At 36.4% G+C, this 18,357-nt stretch overlaps 1 protein-coding gene across 1 annotated transcript in view; it reads right to left on the bottom strand.

Annotated features, from left to right (window-relative positions):
- PEX7 (peroxisomal biogenesis factor 7) overlaps window positions 1-18,357 on the bottom strand; it is an 89,404-nt gene that overhangs the window by 10,717 nt on the left and 60,330 nt on the right. The window contains exon 9 of the mRNA XM_043457234.1: window positions 8,028-8,127. Coding sequence (XP_043313169.1) covers window positions 8,028-8,127 — 100 coding nt within the window. The remainder of the gene's footprint in view (window positions 1-8,027; window positions 8,128-18,357) is intronic.

Raw genomic sequence — 18,357 nt, 5'->3', positions numbered from 1 at the left:
CCATTTCTTATTTATCATTATACTCTTTCCTCTCAATTTTGTGCACAACTGTTTTTGCCCTTGGGAAATTTATTTAATCTATTATAATTATCTGTATGATACATACAGATAGCTATAAATCTTTAGCAAAAATGGACAAGAGAAGTAAGCAGATGGATGTAAAGAAAATGAAAGAAATCACAAAGAGTCAAATCTAAATTTTAAAAAGTAGCGCAGACAGTATGTTGCAATGTATTAAACTACAGACTAAACAAAACATGTCTTATTTACTCAACCAGCTTCCCAAAGGAAGAGACTGCAGAGAAGAATGTGGTTTATTATGTTAATCAGTATGGGGTTTAAGTAAAGGTAAGAAAAGTGTTGACTAGTATACTAAAAAAAGGGTCTTTTCATTCATCCACTCGTTCATTCATTCAACATTTATTCAGTACCTACATATCAGGGAGTTTATGTAACTTCTGGCAAGGGGCTGGCACTCAAATATTTACTGAAGCAAAAAAACGGAAAGGAGAGAAGGGGGAGAAGACCTTGGCCAGGACTTGGAAAGGCAGAAATACTATGCACAAGCAGAAGTGGAGGGCAGAGAGGGAAACAGTGGCAAACACATGGAGATGACAAATAATAAAATATGATTGGTATAAAATAGGGAGATTACATAGGATAGTGAGAAGTTAAATCAGAGAGCAATACAGATTACATTGAATCTTGAAAGTAAGATTAACAGTTCAGACTATTCTGGAGGTAATAGGCTGCCTCTTGAAATGTTGCTGGGAGGACATGATGAAGAGGACAATTTAACTAAGTTGATTTGTAAATTAAAACTAGTATGTAACTAGTATGGCAGACAGTTAATGGTCAGAGTCCTTAAAGAGCAGTCACAGGAATGGCTGACCATGTGTTTCAGATGAGAAAGATCTGCTGCTGCTGCTAAGTCACTTCAGTCGTGTCCGACTCTTAGCGACCTCATGGACTGCAGCCTACCAGGCTCCTCTGTCCATGGGATTCTCCAGGCAAGAGGACTGGAGTGGGGTGCCATTGCCTTCTCCTGAGAAAGACCTATTAGGAGGCAAATGTAGTATCTTTTATAAGATGAGAAAGATAGCCAGAAGAAAAAAAAGAGAGTATTCTGCTCCAAGAACATGATGTGTCTGTTCATTTATTCCAGTCATTTTTTAAGGTCCCTTAGTAAAGGTACATAATTTTCTTTATCTAGAGTCCCACACATTTTAAAACTTTTATTCTTCTATGTATCATACATACCAAATACACAGTTGTTGCCATGTAAAAATAATTTTCCTATTTTACTCTTTAACTGATGATTATGTATATTTACATGGCATTCATTTTTTATATATTTTATTGCTCTTTTTATTGAACTCTTATTATTTTTAATGGGTTTAAAATTGAGGCTCTCAGATTATAACACTTGACAATTATATGAAGTACAAAGATAAAATTTTCTACCTTTTAAAAATTTTCTACCTTTTATATTCCATTTTGTTTTCTCCTATTACTAACTGGTAACAATTTTAGAACCATGTTGATTAACAGTGATAATGGTGGCAAAACTCATCTTGTCTTCAATGGGGCCATTGATATATTTAAGGTCAAGGATTAAGAAAAATCAGATTTGCATGATGCAGAGCTCTGCCAATAAGCAGCCCTGAGAAATTGATGGAAAGAGCTTAGAGACCGGTTAGGAGATGCAGTCATCCATGGCAGAGATACTAATAAATGCTTATCTAAGGCAGCAGAGCTAGAAGAGAATGGCCCACATTTCAGAAATACTGCTAAGAAAAAATCCATAAGCTTGATGCCCAGTGAATTTTAGGGGTGCAAAGAGAAACAAGAAAACTAGGATGGTCTGCCAGGTCTTGAGTCTGGCTCCAAGATGCAACATTAGGAATATTGAAAGAAAAGTAATGAAACATCTGTTGAGATCACACAGCAAAAGCAATTGGATAAATAGGTCAAGCATCACTGACATACAATTAAAGGCCAACTTAGAGAGGAAGGTGTGTAAAAGTAAGAGGACTAACACTTGTATACTGGAGAACATCTGGTTTTGGAAGGATGGTAACGAAGAAACTGGCATAGGAGATGGAGATATTTAGCAAAGAAGTAAGGAACAATTGGTTAGCATGGTTTACATTAAAGCAACAGGAGGGGAAGATTTTTCTTTTATAAAAATTATATAGCTAAAAAAAGAAAAGTCCGAGAAAAGGCTAACTTGGTTTTCAGAAGCTTTTACTGGTGACCTTTTGGGACTTAACTTCAATTGAATGATGAAAGGGAGACAGGTACAGGGGCTAAAAAGAGAGTGTTGACTTTGAGAAAGTAAAAGCAACAGTTAAGCTACTAATTCTTGTTGTCTAATAATAGAAGAGAAACTAAATTTACTGGTAGGGAGGTAAGACAGTGGGGTCAAGTGAGTTTTGAAAATAGAGAAAAGAACTGACTGGAAATCTAAAACAAAAATGAAATCCCACAGTGGATTATTGAGGAAGCAAAGATATGAATGAGAAAGCCAGTGAGAAAATTAGGAACCTAATGGAAAGGGGGAAAACAGAGCTGAACATAAATATTGTGAGGTTAAAGAACTGAAAGGAGACATTCATTCTTGTCTATTTATACAATAAGGTAGGAGGTAAAGACAAATGTTCAGAGTGTTAATGATGTCGCAGAAGGCTGAGGGAAGATATTGTGGAGAATGGACTGGAAAATCAAAAAGCCTTCAGAGGCAAGTTGAGTAGGAGCAAGAGCCTAACGGAAGTTTTTTTGAAAAAGTAATTTGCTGTGTGTTGTCAGCAATTTTGCCTGTTTTTTAAGAAGCAATGCACCATAGTCGAGAGAAAGAAAAATGAGTAAGAGAGTGAATGACTGATTGAGGAAGGGAACCCAGAAACAGCAGAGGCTAAGGTGGGAACAATTTCAGAACCTCTCATTGCAAAGACTGTTTATGGAGTGCAGGGGGGCAACAGAAACAGGATTACACCAAGATCCCGCAGAGCTGGGCCAGGGGAAGGTTTTGTGGCTGGGGGAAAACAAGCACTTGTTATACAATTTTAAGCTAAATGTTACACAGTTATGAAAGCCTTAGAGAGGCAACAACAGAGCCTAGTGCCTGAGAACACTGGGTGCTTCTGGCACCTGCTCTTTTGAACTCTAGAGCCAGTCTAAGACAGAAGCGCAAATACCACCTCAGGCTAAAGCTGACAGGACGTGTACATCCCATCTACCAACAATGCTAGCTGTCTTCTAAAACCTGATTTTCCAATCTCATACTGAGAATTTTAAAATATTTTATCTACTGTCAACCTTTAAACTTGGGATCTCAATCAAAACATGAGCTGAATGTTTTAATGACAGCCCAGTATTTCTGTTGTTTCTTTATTATTTTATTTTAACTGAGATAGAACTGACAAGTTAACATCAGTTTCAGGTATAGAGCATAATGATTATATATATATATATATATATATATATATATATATACACACACACACACACACACATATATAAAATTATCTTATATACACACACAGAGAGAACCAAATCTAAGCATCTTTCACTGACACCAAATGAAAATACACAAAATTTCTTCTGCTGTATTTTAAGGAAAAATCTTGCTTCCCTGGTGGTTCAAAAAGAATCTGCCTGCAATCCCATGGACAGAGACTGGAGGGCTACAGTCCTTGGGGTCACAAAGAGCAGGACACATCTGAGCAACTAACACTTTCACTTTCACACTTTATAGTACCTACACGTTCCTATCATGGATAGACTAGCAAATTCATTCATTAAAGATTATGATTACCAAGTACTGATATTTTGGAGTCCCAGAAGATAAATGCACACATGTGATACAATCACGACAATGAAAAACCTGTACACAAAATGACCGGAAGAGTATTTCCCTTTGGGAAGGAGAGAGGGGGTGAGATTTGGAAGGAAGCATGACTAGGCTTTTTGGGATGCTGGCAGTGTGTTCCATACTTAACCTAAATGGTTGTTACACATGTGTAGTTACTTGGTAACTTACTGAATTACATGCAAAATACGTGTGTTTTCCAATGTATGTATTACACTTCAAAAAAAAATTCCTGGAAAAAGGCTGAAAAGAAACAAGTTAATAAGGTATGATACAGATTCTTTCTAGAGTGGCAAAACCATGGATAATCTTTATACTTTCTTCTAAATATAACTTCTCAATTTCATAAAGGAAAAAAGATATATTTATTAAACACACAGATGAGGTATCTTGGAATGAACTAGTAATGTCTGCTTTTTAGAAGAGAAATAACTATCTTCCAAATGCATAATGATACATAAACCTATACCCAGCTTATAAATACTAAACTAAGTATCAATGAGCAGAACTGATACTGAAGAGACAAAGTCAGGGATTCTAAAAATACATTAATACAGAAAATTCCAATTATACCAATGGACACATATTACAGGTCTAGAATCATAAGCCTAAAGACAGAAAAAAAGGTTTCCAATTTAGAAATAATAAGGGTAAGAGAGAAAAGAGAAAATGCCAGGACTATACAAATCAAGATCAGAGGGAAAAAATTCAAAGAAAAATGTTCTGAAGTGAAAGATGATTTCAGTCTGGTTAACAAGAAGGCATAGAGTATTTCTTAGCAATTATCCTTCAAGAATGACCCCAGACACTTATTTGTCAAGTTTTAAACTTTTAAAGACAAGACCTTACACTCAGTCAAAAAGAAAGGAGGTTATAACACAAGAATCTCTTTGGATCTCATTTTTCAGATCTCTAAGAAGGGAGAAGCTAAAAAGAAAATTATAAATACAAGAAAAATCTCTTTTAAGACAGGGAATATATTAAAGCATGGAAGTCCAAAAGTATGTCAGCAAAGTCTCGTAGCTATTAAAATCAACACAAGAGATGACAAGTTTTTGAAAGAAGATTGAAAGGTATTCTCTAAGAGGTGAGAGAAAACTACTTTCTAATAGAATAAACTATGAACAAAGAGTGAGATTAAATTAACATGCAATCAGTAATCTCGAATACATATATATGAGAATAAAGGATAAATACATGTTAAAAATAACTTAAACTACCAACAAAAGGTTAATGTGGTAGATTTAAAATGGTTACAAATTCTTTGCACCTACTCCCAACAAGAGGTGGAGTCCCGCTGTCACTCTGAATCTGACTGGCCTTTTAACTTGCTTTGCAACAGAAGGAACGTTGTGTGACTCTGAGGTCTAGTCCTGAAGACACCTCGCTATCACCCTCCTGGAAATCTACAACTGCCAGGTAAAGCAGCCTGGACTCATCTGGAGACACGTGGCTCAGAAGAAAACCAGTGCCATACTCTATGCATTTGTGTGAAGCCACCTTCGATCACACAGCCCTGGTTAAGTCTCTAGATGACTGGAGTCACATGAGTGGCCCCAGGTGAGATCAATAAAGGAACTACTTGGCTGAGTTTGGTGCAGATTGTTGAATCACAGAATTAATTGTAAGCAAAGAAAACTGTTGTTTAAACTACTAGGTTATAAGGGACTTTGTTACAAAAGAGAACTTTTTAAATCTTTTTTTGTTGTTTTTTTTATTGTTTTGTTAGCAAAAGATAACTGAGATAAGATAAGTGAGAGGAAGACAGGGAGGTGAACTAAGAACTTGATGCTTATTCCCCATGGAAAGGAGTTTAATGTTACTTGGTAAAGCTATACATTAATAATATAAATTTAAAAAATGCTTGCATTAAAATGTGATGATTTTAGATATGCTCTTTTAAAAAAAATGTTGGTTTTAAAAAAACTTAGTTTGAAAGGAAAGTTTAAAGTGCAAGACAGAATATAAATAAAATAAAGGGAAAAAGATAAATTTACAGGGAGAAGAAAAGTATAAACTAATCACTGAAAATGTTATATCATATGAACCATTTAGAAATGTATTCTGAATCTTTCCATCTTTATATTTCTAGTCACACCTGTGGTTTGTTCTCCCTCAATAGCCAGAACAGCCACGTGCAGTAAGAATGAAACTGGACCACTATCTTACACCATAAACAAAAATGAAAATGGATTAAAGATTTGAATGTAAGACCTGAAACTATAAAACTCCCAGAAGAAAATATAGGCAGTAGGCTCCTTGACACTGGTCCCAGTAGTAATTTTTTGGCTCTAACTCCAAAAGCAAAGGCAATAAAAACGAAAAAAAATCAAGTGGGACTACATCAGACTAAAAATGTTGCCCAATGAAGGAAAGTATCAAAAAAGAAAAGATAACCTACTGAGTGGGAGACTATGTTTGCAAGCCATATATCTGATAAGAGGTTACTATCCAAAATATGTAAAGAACTCGTATAACTTAGCACCAAAAACAAATAATCTGATTAAAACATGGGCAGAAGTGAATAGATATTTTCCCAAAGAAGCCATACGGATGGCCAACAGGTATAACACATGAAATCGTGCTCAAGGTCACTATTTAGCAGGGCAATGCAGATCAAAACCACAATGAGGCATCCCTTCACACCTGTGAGAACGGCTCTTAACAAAAAGACAAGAAATAGTAAGTGGTGGCGTGGATGTGGAAAAGAATGAGCCTTTATATACTGTCAGTAGGAATGCAAATTGGTACAGCCACGATGGGGGGAAAAATGAAGATTCCTCAAAAAATTAAAAATAGAACTACTATATGATGCAGGAATTACACTTCTCGGTATTTATCTGAAGAAAGTGAAAACACCAATTTGACATTTGGCACTCTCCAAGACCTGGATGAGGAGTTGCCATGCATCACAGATGCACATGTATTGCTTCAGGCCACAGGCTGGGGATTGTAGAGATGGGTCAACGGAAATATACGAGAAGGAAAATATCTAATTTAGGGTCCCTTTTGGGGTATTGTCATGCTTCAATAGGCACATTACAACATTTTTATAAACTGGAATAGCAAACATGTATAATTATTTTATTAAAAGTAGCTTCTATGATAAATGTTTTTCTCAGAAAAGGAACTAATATATTTAAGGCACACTGTATTTACATTAAGGATCATACCATTTCACTCATCATTATTTCAATTTCTTCTCTTCTTAGATGCTTCTAAGTCATTTTCAAACAATTATTCTAATGCTAGTGAGAATATTTTAACGTATAATGGGAATATTTTAAACTTAGAATTATGTCTTGAATTTCTAAAATAAAAAGAAACCCATGTATTCATTTAAATTTAAGAACACAGTAATGAGAAACAGAATTTGCTTTGTGTTTAACTTCTAAAAGTTATCATAAATGCTTAACTTCTTAGTCATACAGTAGAATTTCCACATATTATTTTGTTTCAGTAATATGATGGCATTTTCACATAGCCTGCATTATTAAAGTATCTTATCACTCAACGTAGTCAAGTGTTTCTGATCTGAGTTTACACTTTCCAAAACTGAAACTGCTTTATTAAAAAATCTGAAGAATATTTAAAATTCAAAAAAGTCCTCAAGAGAACAAAAAGGGGAAAAGATGAAGTTTGGTAACTAAAACAGTAGCCATTCTCCTCTACTTTGCTCCCCATGTGGAGCTTCTCTTCTGACATGGCCTGAGGAGATGAGGGTGACCGTCCTGAGAGGGAAATGACAGGCCCATAATCTCGGCTGCTTAGCGGACAGCTGAATCCAGGGCCACACACTCTTGACTTCCATCAACCTCTGGGGTCGATCCTTCCTCACTCCATTCTTCTCCCGTTACCCTTTCCATTGGAAGAGGTCTACAAGCTAGGCACAATAATTTGGGGGAAGTTTCCTTTTCCTCTCAGCAAAGTTAACCCTTCGAGAGGAAAAAAGTATGTCAAGTTTCTGGATACCTCTTCTTCCCTAGTATTTCAAATGCTCAAGTTTACACAGCGAAAAAGGTCAGGTTTCTTAAGTAAATGTACTTTACCTTGCCCTAAAGGCAAGAATTTTGTTCATAAAAGCAATGCATGCCACACGGAGAGCTATTTGTAAACTGTATGGGTAGGAAAAAATATGAGGAGATTGATCCATTACCTGAGTAGGACTCTGAAGACTTAAATCTAAACCACAAGTAAATTCTGTATGATGTTCCACTGTTTCAAGAAGAGGGTCAGGCTTTGAAAAGTTCCAGAATCTGTGAATATAAAGAAAAATAAATAATTTAAATATTAAAACTACAAAAAAACTTTTAAGAAAAAACAGATACTAAACATAGCAAAGATTTTATCAAAACAGGCTCAACCAATTCATAAATGCAGAGCCCCACTATTAATCTACGTAAAAATCTAATAAAGAAAAAAAGTGTATTTTCTACTGTATATAAAAAGACAAAAACCAAATGGAATTATTAATCAATGCACTCCCGTAGAAGTTTATTATATTCCCATTAGTATACTTTATAGGACAGAAGTTATAGTTCATTTTTTTTTAAAATATTGTCCAAGGACATTTGAGATGAGAGACACTAGGCTTTTTTAGCAATTCTAAAAGCATTCATGGCTGTAAAATAAGGATATTGGATTACATGAACTCTTAACATTTTGTGTTTTTAAATACTACTTCATTTCTCAACAAGTGACATGAACAGATTGTAGGTTTAACTTACATTTCAACAGCAATTCAAAGTCTTTAAAAAGAATCTGTTCTCTTATGAAAATCTCTATAATTCTGAAATTATCTTTTTTCTGAGGCAGGGCTTTTCTTATAGATTCCACATCAATGTAATTTCTAGAGGCAAGGAAAACTGAAATATGTTTTCCTTAGCCAAAATTAAATATTCTATTTATCCTCTATAGACTGGGAGTGGTAATATTTATCATAATATATCTCTGATTTCTACTGTACAGAGAAGAATTTTGTCCTGTTCTCAAAGCACAAAATAGTACTTTATGTCTGAAGCTTTATTTGCTCATCATCTTTATTATTTGACTCTACACACACCACAAAAATGGCATATTCAGAATCACAGAGTCATACCAATTCAGCTTGCCTAATCATCTACAACATGGGACACGCTGAAGGTTTAGCAGATCTCTTTGAAAGAGAGTAAATACACAGAACTAACAGTCAGTTTGTTTAACCCGGTGGTTATTATTTCCCTAATAAATACAGAGTTGGTCTCATTAAGTTTGAAAAGGACTGTTGCTATGGATAATCCACTGTGGGGTACCAGAGAGACAATGAATAAACAGCCCATTTATCAGATCACTGAAATCTACACAATATTTAAGGAGAGTGATTTTACTTTTGAAAAATTTCTTGTCCAAACAAATGAGGGTACAGGCTGTGGTCTTTCTCAGAAATTATAAAAGTGGTCTCTGCTGTTTTTGCATATTTGTTCATTTGGATCTAGAGACAGAATTGTACTGAAATCTAATTTTCTAGATCTTGATAATGTTTATAAGCAAAAGTAAATATATAATTGTATCATTTCATTCCTGAAACATGGTTATCCACTGATTTGCATTATTTGAGGCAATAATCAAATGATTTTGTACATACCCACTTTGTTCCAAAAAACGTTAACAATGGTTTTGAAAATATGCACTTAATATGGCAAAAAATATATAAGTTAAAGGAAAAGCAAGGGTAGGAAAGTCAATTCAAACCTGTAGTGAGAGTGGTAAACAAAAATATATATTCATGAAGTTGTATATACTTGACAGGGAGGACCTTGAGATGCTAAGCCTTGCAGCAGTCAAAACAGAATAGGAGACTTGACCAGGCCCTGAATTCATAGTGTCTACATCCAAATTGCTCTTGGAAATTTCAGAAGGAAATTCATCCATGGGAATTCACATTACCTAATCCTATACTTAGGTTTATTCACATTATACTTAGGTAATGAACAGCATCCTCAACATTCCTTAAGGAAACACAGAGATGTTGCTTCATGGCTTCTTCCTCGTGAGTCAGCATTATACCAAACGATGGTTTAGCAGAATCCTTCTATGGGAAGGTCATTTAATCCAGGTACCAGCTCTCTTAACTTCATTTGAGATTTAGATTTTTTTTTCAGTACAATGAATTAAATACAAACCATAAAAAATGGTTTCTTTTAGAAATTTTTTTAAATATAATAGGAAAAGGAGTACGTCAAGGCTGTATATTGTCACCCTGCTTATTTAACTTATATGCAGAGTACATCATGAGAAACGCTGGGCTGGATGAAGCACAAGCTGGAATCAAGGTTGCCGGGAGAAATATCAATAACCTCAGATATGCAGATGACACCACCCTTATGGCAGAAAGTGAAGAAGAACTAAAGAGCCTCTTGATGAAAGTGAAAGAGGAGAGTTAAAAAATTGCCTTAAAGCTCAGCATTCAGAAAACTAAGATCATGGCATCCGGTCCTATCACTTCATGGCAAATAGATGGGGAAAACAGTGGAAACAGTGTCAGACTTTATTTTTCTGGAATCCAAAATCACTGCAGATGATGATTGCAGCCATGAAATTAAAAGACACTCCTTGGAAGGAAAGCTATGACCAACTTAGACAGCATATTAAAAAGTAGAGACATTACTTGGCCAATAAAGGTTCGTCTAGTCAAGGCTATGGTTTTTCCAGTAGTCCTGTATGGATGTGAGAGTTGGACTGTGAAGAAAGCTGAGGGCCGAAGAATTGATGCTTTTGAACTGTGATGTTGGAGAAGACTCCTGAGAGTCCCTTGGACTGCAAGGAGATCCAACCAGTCCATCCTAAAGGAGATCAGTCCTGGGTGTTCATTGGAAGGACTGATGCTGAAGCTGAAACTCCAATACTTTGGCCACCTGATACGAAGAGCTGACTCAGTGGAAAAGACCCTGATGCTGGGAAAAACTGAGGGCAGGAGGAGAAGGGGACGACAGAGGATGAGATGATTGGATGGCATCACCGACTCGATGGACATAGGTTTGGGTGGACTCCAGGAGTTGGTGATGGACAGGGAGGCCTGGTGTGCTGAGGTTCATGGGGTCACAAAGAGTCGGACATGACTGAGTGGCTGAACTGAACTGAACATGGATTTGTTTATACCCTCCTGACAAGGTTCTGGAAAACAGTTTTTATTGTTCTTTTGTTATTTTAGGCCAGTTAAAGGATAAGGCAGCACTGAGGACAAGACCTTAAGGCCTTAAGAAAATTTGGCTACTAATAAGGGCATGTGTGTGAAACCATCCAACTGTAGCTTGAACAAGTGTGACACAGAAAGTCACACGTGCAGGAAGGCTGAAATTCTACTCAAAAAGTTTGAATTTGCTCTAATACACAGTTTAATGGGCGGTCATGGCCCCACCCAGTTCCACACCACAGATTCACACCATCCTAATTTTAACATACGAGAAACCATCAAGTATTACTGTGCATTTTGCAAAACCCTCATGAAACAAAATGCATGCTAACACTCTAAGGTTACTATTTGGTGAAAGGAGGGTTAGTCTAGTGAATGTCCTAATAGCATTACTGACTGTTACTCTAATGTGATTATGAAATGATGTAACATACAAAGTGTTACAGTGCAAAAACAATGAGACATGCATTCCTAGCAGAATGGCTGACCTATTGGTCTAGGTGCCTAGACCAATACTCCTACTGGAAAAAACCCCAAATCCTACATAATACAGAAAAACAAACACACACCAGAAAAACTTCACAAAAGCATCAGCAAGGAACACTCAGGTAAAAACCATGTGAATACTGAAACCCAGAAATGGATGCGGAACAATGACACCAGTTTCTGCATTCAGAGGATCTGCTAAATAGAGAGAACCCAAGCTTCAGATTTAATTAATATTAATAATTTTAACCAAATTAAAATGTCTTAACAAAAATATCAAGTTAAACACAGTAAACTGCATAAGCTAAATCAGTTGAGAAAACCAAAAGCAGAGCCATGTGACTATGTAATTTGTTTTTTAATTGCAAATGGCTCTTTCAATAAATAACAAAAAGAAATGTATTTTTCTTCATTCCCACCTCCCAATGGCAATCACTGTTAACAGTTTGATATGTATACACTGCCAGAATTCTTCTGTTACGTTGCAACAGGAAGGGGTGAACTGTAAGGAGGAGGTGAGCTTTTCTCCAGGTTTTCTTGCAATTGCAATGGAGGGAGTGGGCAAGTTCTCTTCCTGCAGCCTTCCTCTGGATTCTAGGGCTCCAGAAGTTCTAAATATCTCAGGACTTTCATATGCCTATCATGCCAGTAAAATTGGCTCCTTTTAATTGGGAGAAGTCAGGCCACATATATCATTGAGTGGTCCAATAAGACATATTAAAGTGAAATGTTTGTTTTGGTCTAGCACATATACTACTTGGTGCCTTTTTGTCTCTGCTGATGAAATCACTGACTCATGGGAAGTAAATATATTAGAAAGGCCTCCAATGATTAAAAATACTACAGAACTGTAGGAACATTTTTCATTTAAACTGGAAATGGAAAAAGAGAAAAATTCATCATAGTATGATGTCTGGGTTGAGTTTCTTTTTGTCTCTGACTCTACAATTCATGAACACAGCAAACATGTAGTACTGTGTCAAACAAAACATCAAAATTATTTCAAAAATAAAGCCGAAATTACTTTTTACTTATTTAAATGTAATTTGAAAACTCTATACTAATGCTTTTGAAATTTAGCCTATAGGTGAGTTCAGCAGAAGGTTTAAAATATTTTTCTAAGTTCTTTCTTTTCCTTTTCTGTTTTCAACTTTAGAGTTATTAACTCTTTGTCTTTCCTAACTACAAGAAAAAGATGGGAAAATGTTTTGGCAACTTTTCAATGTCTTATATGTACATTAGTTTTAATTAATTAGTAATTAGTTAATCATGAGGCTTTTGTTTTCACACTGCTCATAATTTAATTTTTTAGGGATCAGAAGGCATTTTAGGTCCTTTATTAGTGAGTCATGGTCTTCTCATGTTTTTAAAATTTTAAGACAACTGCACCATTAAAAGTCCCTCTGTTTGCACTGTTTGGGTCTAGCAGTGATAAGCAAAAATGTCACAATGGCTTCTTTTCTCATTATTTAATTACTTATTTATTCAACAATTTGTAAGTCCTAGAATATGCCAGGTACAAGCACCAGAAGCAAGAGAGCTGACCTCAGACTTCCTGCAGCTCATTGTCCAGTGGGATAGACTGACATTTAAAAAAAAAAGTCACAAAAACACAAATGTAATTGCAATTGACAAGTGCCCCCAAAAGACAATGAAGAAGGATGTAAGAATGAACTCACGAGGAAAGTGACCCTGAGCTGAAATCTGAAGGTTGAGGAGATAGCCAGGTGGAAAGCAGAAAAAGCAGCTTGCATTTAAGGTGTTAGTAGTGATGATGAAGAAAGGCTGGTAGGATGGAGATAAATTTAGGCAGAATTAATAGGACAGAAGAAATCAAGGCTGATTCCCATGTTTCTGGCTTCTAGTATAATACTTACAATGCTTCCACTATACATTTATTTACAGATCTATTGTCCTCCAGTGGGGCCCTGGAAGTTCAGCTGGTAAAGAATCCGTCTGCAACGCAGAAGACGCCAGTTCGATTCCTGGGTCGGGAAGATCCCCTGGAGACGGGATAGGCTACCCATTCCAGTATTCTTGGGCTTCCCTGGTAGCTCAGATGGTCAAGAATCTGCCTGCAATGCGGGAGACCTGGGTTCGATCCCTGGGTTGGGAAGATCCCCTGGATGAGGGCATGGCAACTCTCTCCGGTATTCTTGTCTGGAGAATCCCCGTGGACAGAGGAGGCTGGCGGGCTACAATCCATGGAGTCACAAAGAGTCAGACGTGACTAAGCACAGCACATTTTCCTCTAGTAGGTTCCTTGAATTCAGGGACAGTATCCTATTTGTATCTCTTACATGTATAAAAATGTCTGTCTGACACATGGACACCCGAAGAATGTTTCATGAATGGATGAATAAAAAAATTAAGTGAGGATATAAAGGACAAGATAGAGAAATAACAAAGGCCAACCTCACAAATAAGGTAACATTTAAATCACCTTTAGACCTGGTTCCCAAATGATGGACCCAAAACTCCTTATACTAGACATTCAAAAAATACACACTCCCCAGCTTTGCTAAGGAATTTTTTCCTGAAAATTCTGAGTAGATCAGAAATGAACCCAGAAACCTTTCCCCAGGAAATGCTGATGCTCAACCAACTAGGTTTGGGAATCACCATCCAAAGCAGTACTTCTTAAGCTTAACTTATTTCAAGATACCAATGTGACAAATTCCCATGAGAAACAGCAGAGCTCTTAGGCGGAAAGGGAGGCTAATAGGGCAGTGGTTCTCAACCCTGACTACCGGAATCAATTGAGAAACTTAACTCATCTGAGGTGCACCTCAGGCACAGGAAGGTGCAAACATTCTCCAGGTGATTACAATGCGCAGTACAGGTTGAGAACCTCATGAGAACCGTATTTTGAGAAATATTCCTTTTCTATTGAAGCTAGCTCAAGATGGTTTCTGTTTCACACTTGCATGCATGCACACACGCATGCAAGCACGTGTGCACACACATACAAACACAGGATCTAATACTGGAGAAAGAAAAGGGACGCAACTGAATTTTGTTTTAAGATGAAAACATTAATAACTATTGGTTTTTATTCTCTGTATTGTCTTCCTCTATTTCTTTGCATTCTCTATGTAGTTCAATCTATTAGGTCAAATCTCTAAGAATTCAATTTTAGAACATTTAGTGCTGGTACATTCTAGACTAGGGTTTCAGGACAGACCTCAAGGGTGAATTATTTATCCCTGAGTTCTCAGGAATAGAGTAAACTATAACAGCTGACAGGTTAAAAATAAAGACTTGTTCAAAATAAAGACTTACTATGGGTCCGTCTAGTCAAGGCTAAGGTTTTCCCAGTGGTCATGTATGGATGTGAGAGTTGGACTGTTAAGAAAGCTGAGTGCTGAAAAATTGATGCTTTTGAGCTGTGGTGTTGGAGAAGACTCTTGAGAGTCCCTTGGACTGCAAGGAGATCCAACCAGTTCATCCTAAAGGAGATCAGTTCTGGGTATTCATTGGAAGGACTGATGCTGAAGCTGAAACTCCAATACCTTGGCCACCTCATGCAAAGAGTTGACTCATTTGAAAAGACCCTGATGCTGGGACGGATTGGGGGCAGGAGGAAAAGGGGACGACAGAGGATGAGATGGCTGGATGGCCTCACCGACTCGATGAACATGAGTTTGAGTAAACTCTGGGAGTTGGTGATGGACAGGGAGGCCTGGCGTGCTGTGATTCATGGAGTCGCAAAGAGTTGGACACAACTGAGCAACTGAACTGAACTGAACTGAATGATGCATGCAAATAACAGAAGAAAACACTGAGGTTCTCTGCTCTGTAACCCTCTTCTTAAAAATGATAACTGCACAGATTAGAGCCCATCACTTCTGGAAGGTTCATGACAAAGAGCAGATGCTTCCTGACGCACCTCCTCAACCCTTCGCCTCAGAGGCAATCACTTTAAATTCTTTTAGCTGTTTCTTCTGATCTCTTATTCCATATTTCTAAATAATACACACACAGAAATCACTGATTATTTTCATGTTTAGATTTTTATCTTTTGACTTCCTACTATGGAAGATGAGGCAAAGCAACATCTACATTCGATGTTGTATAAACATACACAACAAAATCCAGTCAGTTGCCTTCCTGACACTGCACAACAGAATTTTTAAATTATAATGCAAATTAACTGACAAAAATCCATAAATTTTCGGTTGGAACTAATCAGCACAATTCAAAGTTCAAAGCGGTGACTTCTACTGCATTAAGCTAAGGCTTAACATTCCTCACTCCTTTTAGATCTATTTCTTCATGCACTTGCATTAGGTTATGAATTAGACATGGATTTGGTGATTCTTACAGAAAAATGTTAGTAATAAATAATTCTGAAAAATATTCTGCAGTTATGAATCAAGGTACTTAAAATCCGAAGTCTTACAAGTATTTTTTTTCTAATATGTTGTTTCATTTTATAGGAAATTATTTTCATTTTTTTCACCCAGCATTTAATGAGCAAATTTATGCTTCACTTCATCAAAAGATCTTTCCAGTATGACAATAATTACCTTAAGAATTTTCTAATTTAAACAAGTCAAATGGAAAAAATCTTTGGGAACATACTAACAAGCTTGAGAGTTACTGGTTCATACCTACAAATATCTTAACCATTAGGTATATAAAGCTTAGAGAGAAATAACAGTAAAGTGCATATTACAATTAACTGCAGAAAAAGACAAAAATATATTTCTGTAACTTCAGTTAACAATCAGGATACCAATAAAAGATTCCAAATTTGTTCAATAGTAAAATTTTGCAATCAAGTCATTAGTGACTAAGCGCACACACATGTTAAACACAAGAGAACAGCAAGCTTTCTCCTTGGTAAATATCATTTTTTTTTATCACAGTATGACTTTCTACTTTAAATTCAGTTTTATGAATTACTACTTAAAACACAAAGTGAAAACCTAATTTATATACAACTGTTTGCAGGCTCTTAAGGTCAGCGTGTCCAAAGGATATCATAAATTTTCATATAATTTAAATTTGCTTGTATTCATAAACAATTATGTTAGTATATCCACACCCCAGGTGCCAGGGACAAAATGAAGAGAGAGATATGAGTCCGACCCTGTAATCGGGCAACATGCTTTACTAACACAAAATGTATTCAGTACTAAAATATCCTTCCAAGAATTAAAGAAACATGTGAACGCAAATATTCTCATTATTGAAAAAGCAAACCAGAGACGACTACATTAAGATGCTTTCTTAACACCAGGGATGAAGTTTAGTGAACCTTTGTCACAAAGCAAAAAATGTGATGAGTGATGAGAGTTACAAACATATTATACCTAAGAGCTCTGAAAGCCATGGAACATTCAACAACTCTGATCATTTTCAGAATCTATTCCAACAAACTAACAATTAGCATCCTATGGTTAGCCACACAATTTCTTGTGGTTGGAGGAACAAATGTAGAGGAACTAAAAGCAACTGTCTGAAAACAACGAAGTAAAATGATCATGTGAAGCGGCGCAGGCGCTCACGTTCAGCTCCTCACATTTCTCATCTGTTTACTTTGACTGACCTTTTTTTTTTTTGTGAGTAAGGGGGACTGGGTAAAGTTGAAATAAAGGTTTGTGAGACAGAGTACATATTCAGCTATACTATCTGTTTGCTTTGGCTGACCTTTTTTTTATGGGGAAGGGGAAGAAAGAGAAGTATCTGCTTGTGGAAATCTCTGTGCTAATAATCATAAGGATAAAAAAAAAAGCCTGTCATGCACACCAAAGTTAAGACACTTACTGTATAAAGGCAAATCCCCGGCGAGTAAATGTGACAAAGATAAAAGGCATTTCTGTGTCTGCTGCTTTGTTAGGCTTTTAAATTTACTACAATTCACCTAAAGGCCATTTTCATGCTTACACAACATAATAAAGCTATTTATCTTATTTTATGATGAAACATTATAATTATCACATTTATTAGAAGGTATTGATAATAAGAAACATTTTAAGCATTTTATTTCACATGATCAAACACTGCTTATTTTTCTTTCAAAAGAAAATTATTTTGAATTACCAACCCACAGAAAAAGTCAAATAATATTATTGAACATCCATATACTCTTCATCGAGATTCACCAGTTCTTAAGATTTTGCCACATTTGTTTTTTCTCCCTCTACACATATGCATATAAAATAATAGCTCTGCTGAACTATCTAAAAATAAACTACAGACATCATGAGGGCTTCCCTGACAACTCAGTTGGTAAAGAATCTGCCTGCAATGTAGGAGTTGCTGGATCAATTCCTGGGTCAGAAAGATCCACTGGAGAAGGGATAGGCTACCCACTCCAGTACTCTGGCCTGGAGAATTCCATGGACTGTATAGTCCATGGGGTCACAAAGAGTTGGACACGACTGAGCAACTTTCACAGACATTTGAGTGTTTCTGTGATTCTGCTAGTCTTTTTTAGCAATTTTGATCAGAAATAAAAGATCCCTGGGCTTAACAAGAAATTTTCAGGTATCAGGTAATATAAACAGACTGGAAATAGAAGGTCTAGGTTCAAGTTTGGGTCTATTACTTGCCACCTATGTGACATCAGTCAGTCTTTCCGTCTGAGTCAACTGTCTTCTGGATAAATGGGCACACCCTCCCAGTGGTGTTGTGTGAAAATACTTAAAATTAAAATGTAAGAACAGATACTGATGTGTAAAGATTTTTTGGCATATAAAGACTTAGCTACTCTTGGCCCTACCCCACTCAAAAATCGGAGCACTTTTGACAGTGGAAGAGGGAGAGTCAATTCATAACTGTAAGGACTGTCATGGCCACTGCAGGGCCTTACGCATGGTCA

The sequence above is a fragment of the Cervus canadensis genome, chromosome 33, assembly GCF_019320065.1.
Source record: "Cervus canadensis isolate Bull #8, Minnesota chromosome 33, ASM1932006v1, whole genome shotgun sequence".
Classification (NCBI taxonomy): domain Eukaryota; kingdom Metazoa; phylum Chordata; class Mammalia; order Artiodactyla; family Cervidae; genus Cervus; species Cervus canadensis.
The sequence above is the reverse complement of the archived record's forward strand: the minus strand, read 5'-3'. Positions and strand labels throughout refer to the sequence as shown.